The following is a 7,117-nucleotide window of genomic DNA, read 5'->3' as shown; positions in this document are numbered from 1 at the left end:
GGTGCCCCCTGTTTGCTTTACCATAGCAGGCTCGAGATGCGCCATTCGGCCCCTGACGTTTTAAAGGCCGTCGGGGTTCGGGGTCCGCTTTGCGTCCGTGAATTTCCATAGCTAAAAATGTTTGTAATGCCTATAAAATGCCAAAGAATATGTGGACAAAGTTAAGAGCAGTATGTAGGCTATATTGAAGCAACAGTGCTTAACATTGTCATGGCATTTGGTTGTACCATAGCGCTCGAACGATAAACAAGCTGCCAAAAAAAGTCCTTGACCAACGTCCTGATTATCTGTCCCAAGGTTCAATGTTATTGGAGGGCATTGATACCTCTCTCAAATAGAAGACTTCCAAGTACTTGAAAAAGGTATACGAGTGTGCCATCCACCGAGTTGGTGGGCCCAAAAATGTAGCAGTTATTATGGTGCATAACACCTCGAACCACAAGGGTGATGGCTTATCTATCTAAGAAAAGTACCTCGCAATTTCGGTTTCTTGTGTAGCATATGCATTAAACTTGCTTCCAAAGGACATTTAAAAAATGCCATTTATTAAGAAGGTGCTTCGAAATCCCAATCACATAATAAAGATCATAACAGAGCGCCAGTTTTCATATGGCTTGTTTCTCTTCGAGTCTCTCAACAAAGCGCTTCAAATATATATTTGTGCCACACCGTTTTCTACACCCTTTTATGTTCTGAGTCACATCCTTTTAAGAGAATTGCAAACCGACAATGTGAGGCATGGATAATCGATTAAGTGTGCACATGAAACTTAACTCTTAAACCATACGTCATCATAATTACAAGTTAGAAATACATGTAATCACTTATATATGTAGCCTCATCACTCTCTTTTCCAGGTTTTTATTTTGTACGAGACCCTCAACATTCCTTATCTGTTTGCTTTGCCATGCTAGGCTTCACCTTCCCCAGCTCTGGCTATAAATAGACACCTTTTTCAAAATAGAAATTGTAATGAAAGATGTTCATAAAAGCATCATGATCATTGTAATCTTGAGTGACCATCCCCGATAGAACGGTTTTGTATGTTTGTACTTGAAAGAGAAGGCTAAGAGTAGTATGCTTTGTGCTTTCATTACTAAAACATGTGCAAGATAAGCCCAAAAAAGAAAGGAAGGGAAAGTACCATTTTTGTATCCTGTTTATAGACTGGCCGAAAAGAAAACAAGGTTAATTGTATTTTTCATCTTTGCGACTTCAAGGATAGTAATTTGCTTTTGATCAGAATGACATCACATATAATCGTACTTAACATGATTGCTTAACATCTTGAGGTCTGAGCTAAATAATTCGTTTTGATATTTTAAGATGCATCTGAAATTAAGGTGTAGGGAATGGTCCTCTGCTGATTATGGGAATGGTATGTACCCTCTGCAGGCGACCACAGGATACAGTGCCTGTGCTGAGATGTTGCACGGCATCATTCCATGCAGTGCAGTTTTGATTTGCTCGACATTCTGTGTTCCGTGTGCTGACTTGGATTCGATTGATTGGCTGTGCACGTTGCAGATTACAGCAGCTTAGTTGTCGTACATCCAAAGCTTGACAACAAGATTCCGACTTTTAATATACAGTAGATGGGCGGTGCAGATTGCCTGCCCCCCGACCCTGGACACTTAAAGAAAGGGGACCCAGTAATTACAAGCAAGAAAACAAAGAAAAACTCAATGCTCCACATCCAAAGGTAGGTCCAAGAAGGATCAAAAGTTACAGAGTAATAAAATGTATGCTCATCTCGCTTATCCAACAAAGCTTCTTTCAGAGATTCAGAGGGAGAATAGTTGAGTTAGGTCAAAACAACGGACAATTCAAGGTACTTCAGTCATCCATTAAACTTCCAGCATTCAAAACTAGAAGGTTGAGAGAATAATGATATGCTTATTCAATTTAACAAATGATATGCTAGCTAATACAAACATGAAACAAAGAGATCAAGAAAGACATTAAAAAAACAATTGCTAAAAAGAAAAATGAATTAAGTTAGTAGCAGTAAAAATTTGGTCAATCATCAATTCTTTGTATGATGTTACTAAGAAATTACTCATTACATGGATAACCTTACCCAGTGCACACCAACTCTTCCCCCACCAACCGTACATGCTTCAAACGACATGAGTTTATGAATAGCCAAACATGCATGCTAACAAGAATATCACAAGCATTAATATCCACTGTGATGACCACAAGATTGACTTGTGAGGAATGGCTCGCGCTTAGACTTACAAAGAATGTGGTTGACAACCACGCCATCGCAACGATCACATAGCAAGCAAGCACCAAGTTGCACTGGATCAACAAAAGCTTACGAAGACCTTACAAGCTGCTCCAGCCATTGCATAGCTACCAGTAGAAGATGGAGCATGAGGTGAGGCTCATTGAGAAGTACCCTCAGATTGCTGGGCTGTCTGGTGGCGCATGAAGGACATGGCGCATACCGTGAAGCAGAGAAAGTTGAGAAAAGCCAGACCTCCCAACAGCCAAAAGAAATAGTCTAGATGGCCATCATTCAGCTCCTGAGGTAACCACCCTGCCTGCCCACCTTGGGTGCTCACCATAGTCACAACCCACACAAGCAATGAGCTCACATAGCTGCCAAGTGCAATGCAGGTCAAGCAGAAAGAGCTACCCAAACTGCGTAACGAGGATGGTGCATATGAATAGAAGAATTCCAACTGCCCTATGCCAGCCAGAAATTGGGCAAACCCCAGCAGTACAAACTCCGGCACCTGCCAGAAAATGGAGGGTGCTGATAACCCCTTCTCATGGCAGTGCAAACGGTAAGCCTCCAATATTGCCGCAAGTGAGACAGCAATGATGGACACTACATAGCCTACACCTGTCCGTTGAAGCGGTGAGAGACCACGGGGATGCCCTGTAGTCCTACGTGCCAATGGCACCACCGTGGCATTGTATAGAGGTGCCACAAGCACCACCACAAGAATGTTGAACAGATTCATCGTAGCGGGCTCCATGGTAAGTCCACCTGCAATGCTGGTGTTCATGAGTGTCCCCTCCTCCACAAGCAGGGTGCCTGCCTGAGAATATATCGTATTAAAAAAAATGCTGCTTGCCCATACAGGTATCAGCCTCAATACAGCTTTCATCTCTTCTACTTCTGTAACAGTACTTAACTTCCATTGGTCTCTTATGCCATTATTGTCACAGTCCGATGGGATAAATGTTGCGGCCTTGTCAAGCCACCTACATACATGCCGTGCACAATATTATCAAGTCAAAGAGAGAGAGAGAGAGAGAGAGAGAGAGAGAGAGAGAGAGTACAGGACCAATAAAATCAAACCTTTTGGATATCAAATTAATGGTTATTTGCCCCCTCTAGAAAGGTTTGTTATTCCCCGCTACTGTATCGTCTATCAAGGCAACCCAAAGGTGCTCCATGTCATCAACACATCTAACCTTAGCCAGTATTCCCACTTCACAGACAACCATCGTCTACCAGACTTAGACCACAACACGACAGACATTCATGAAACAAATGCATCCAGGAAAAATTACACAACTTTTGACAGCACTTTCAAAACATATATGAAAGATTCTGCATACACTAATAAACCTATTCTTTCAAGGCTCTGGGAACAGAAATGCATTTATACCTCAAGCTGTTCGTGTGCTTCATCACAGGCTTGCCCTCTTTGTCATTCAGGCATTCCTGATAAAGAGAATCCGAGTCAATAGGAAATGCAACCCTCCACTTTCTGGTTGCCGCAACCAGAACCTGCAATGCTCTTTGGTAAGGATTGCCTTTGTGTCTATACTGCCTGTAAAAGGGAATGCCTGCAACAAAAAAAACCAAGCCCCCTGCCCCAAGCATTGTAGCCAAGCCAAAACCAAACAGCCAACCCTTGGCTGATACCACATACACAACCAATGTGTCTGCCAAGGCCATACCCCCATTGTTGAGAATCAAATAACGTGTAAAAAAAATCGCCTTATCTCCATCTGTGTCAAACTGATCTGCTCCAAGAGATTGTAAAGTTGACTGAAATGCACCGCAGCCGATGGATAGGAGATATATGGAGAAGTAAAAGAAAGCACGCACTGCCCATGTTGTTTTTCCAGAGGATAGTACTACATTGGTTGCTATCATCATCAAGGCCATGCCCTTTCAGAAGCAGAAGTAAGAATAACATCAAAAAACTGGTGAATTGTAGTGCTTGAATTATGTAAATGTCCTACATTCGTGCCACCAGACACCCACCGTCATTGCAATTACTTGGGACACGGCACAAGTCCACAAGCGACCAAGGAACGATTCTGCAATCAAAGCCCCAAGCAAGGAAGCCAAGAACATAGATCCCATCCAATTGGTCGTCTCGCTCGCAGCGACCCCACTTCCGAAGCCAAACACATTTCTGAAGAAAAGCACCAGATTGAAGAAGATCCCAAAATACGCCATGTACCACAGGCATATGGTACCTTCAACGCACCACACATCATGGCAATTGTCGTGAACAAAACCCCAAAGTAAAGAGCCAGAGCAATGATACACGCTCACGCATGCACATGCAGGCACAATCTTGGTAAAATTTACCTGTGGTGAACAGCAATGTCCTCTTGCCGCCCAATTTTCGGGGCTGGAGTGCATCTGATCTGCCAAGCCAATCAAACGTCTGCAGTCTTGAACTAGCAGGCTCCTTGTCATCTTCACGTAGAAGAACTTGGTGTAGATCTTCTTGCCCAACCATTCTTCGAATCACAGCTCTCTACGCGATCACAGACGGTGGCTGAGCAGTGACTAGCCTACCTAAATGAAGTAGAAAGGAGCAAGTGAGCTGAGTCAAATGTGGTTCCGGTCCAAAGGACCAATGAACACACCCTCACACTAGAGTGTCTTTCAACCATCTACTTAACATAATATGGCGGAAGGGAGTCTCCTTTACACGTCGTGCAAGTGATGAAGGCTAAAAGCTCTTGGACATGCGATAGAAAGAGAGAGAAAGAGAGAGAGAGAGAGAGAGACCGAAGGTGGCCGACCATACTGGTGTGAACTATTTTTAAACTCAATGTTAACCAAAGTCGTCATAAGCTTTCTTGTGCTTTAAAATCGATTACCACGTCAAAGATGTGTGAACTGGGCATCTGAATAGAGAGGTTTAAAAATCATTGATAACTGGGTCATTAAGGATAGAGGAGGTTCAAAGCCTTTTGTTGATGATGAAGGGAGAACTCTTGCATGAAAAACTTCAAATTAGTAGGACAATACCCTCGAGAGAAGGAGGCCTCCACCACCCAACCCTACCACACCATCATCCTCCTCCTAAAACTCCCAATACAACAGAATTAAATGGCAAAGAAAGCGTCAAAACCATCAAACAACCAAGCACCACAATCAATGCAAGCAAGCAGGCGAGCACACACACATACAAACACATCCACAACACACAGCTCACACAAAACACTAGGCGCACAAACTTGAGGCAAAGAGAGACTCTTACAACACTAGGTGCACACACTTGAGGTAGACAAAGATCCCCGCATGGTAGCAAAATACAACACCGAAGGTGCCAACACAGGTGCACATCAGCTAGAAGAAACCTGACATCAAGCCGAACAACAAAGCATGTGCATGATAGGGCATGCTCTCTCTTTCTCATACATGCCCAATTTTTTGGTTTTTTAAAAGAAGCCTTAAAGATGAGTTGAGTTAGGCATACTTTCAATGTTTTTAGTGATGATTGAGACTTACCTAAAATGTAATTTTTTTAAATATTGATATCTTTATTTCACCTTTCATTTCACATCCTTGACATGTCTTGATTTTTCTTGCATTCTATTGTTTTATAATGCCAAAGTGAAGCTTCACCTTACATAATTCTAGTATATTCTATACATACATACATACACACACAGACACAAACACACACACACGCACGCACATTATATATATATATATATATATATATATATATATATATATATATATATAGAGAGAGAGAGAGAGAGAGAGAGAGAGCGGTCGACAGTGTTCGAAAAAGTCTTTTTTCCTAAGCGACCGAGTCTTCTGCATGTAAAGATGCAAATTGGAACTACTAATAGAAATTTTCAAACCTATAGGATTTTGAACTATTTTCTCGTATGATTTTTTTCTCTTACCATTGCTTGTAATTGCCTAATCTCGATTTTTAGTCGGCTCAAGGGTAAGTCGAGGCACACCTGTCCTGAACACTGGCGGCCAAGATTCCTCCTCGCAAAGAAGCAAACCGAAAATACTAGCAAAACTTTTGAAATTTGGTGAATTTTTGAACTATTTTCTCACATATTGCACCATTTTTTCTTCCCTTTAACATGGTTTGTAACTGGTTATCTCGATTTTCAACCGGATCAAGGCTAAGTTTAGGCAATCCTTTCCCGGATACTGATACCAATTAACTCAACCTAATGATTTTATCACTTTCTTATTTTTTTAGAAAGCCACCGTGACCCTTTCACTTGTTTCTCTAAGCAAAGGTGTCATGTCAATTCAATCACATCATGTCATGTCCAAAAATGGTGGTTGATGGGTCATCAATGATCATTTAGTTTGAATGATAGGTATGAAGCAAGTTGTCCACGTCCCCCCCCCCCTCCCCAAAACCCAAGAAGACGCAATGAATAGGATGCAACAGAGATATGGTCTTTAATACTTTCTTGCATAATATGATTTACATCACATCATGGGATGACACATTTATATGCAAATACATAAAGAACTTATTTGTAGCATCATTGTTGGGATGCAAGAGAAGAGGTTAACGTTATGAGATTTACATGATCTTGTAAACGAGCTATGGCTAGAATCCCTCGTGTGCCTTGCTAAAGTAGGACTACATTGGGGTGTAGTGGCCAAAATAGGCTCCAATGGCTCTTATATATGTGGTGGTGTCTCTACTATGGTCTCATCAACATGGTCTATAGGAACCTGATGTGATAATGTCTCACAAGTCGTATTTGTCTAGGTCGTGTCTCTGCAAGAAAAGATGGCTCTATAAAAACATTTGTATGACTTGGCTGCTCTGTAGCTGAATCTCTCAATAATGTGTATCAAGATAGTGAGAAACACATTTCAGCTCTATGTCGTTAGTCTCACACTAACCTAAGCTAT

At 41.8% G+C, this 7,117-nt stretch overlaps 1 protein-coding gene across 1 annotated transcript; it reads right to left on the bottom strand.

The window, feature by feature from the left end:
- Positions 1 to 1,254: 1,254 nt before the first annotated feature.
- On the bottom strand, positions 1,255 to 4,863 carry LOC147422855 (protein NRT1/ PTR FAMILY 8.2-like). The gene is made up of 6 exons (XM_086503223.1): positions 4,568 to 4,863; positions 4,235 to 4,452; positions 3,630 to 4,138; positions 2,454 to 3,219; positions 2,242 to 2,304; positions 1,255 to 1,512 (listed from the first exon to the last, which is right to left on the bottom strand). Exons 1-6 carry the CDS (start codon positions 4,719 to 4,721, stop codon positions 1,339 to 1,341), a joined length of 1,884 nt encoding a protein of 627 aa, XP_086359349.1. The 5' UTR covers positions 4,722 to 4,863; the 3' UTR covers positions 1,255 to 1,338.
- Between the last annotated feature and the right edge of the window lie 2,254 nt (positions 4,864 to 7,117).

This window comes from Adiantum capillus-veneris, chromosome 27, assembly GCF_014529385.1.
Source record: "Adiantum capillus-veneris isolate H3 chromosome 27, ASM1452938v2, whole genome shotgun sequence".
NCBI lineage: Eukaryota > Viridiplantae > Streptophyta > Polypodiopsida > Polypodiales > Pteridaceae > Adiantum > Adiantum capillus-veneris.
The sequence above is the reverse complement of the archived record's forward strand: the minus strand, read 5'-3'. Positions and strand labels throughout refer to the sequence as shown.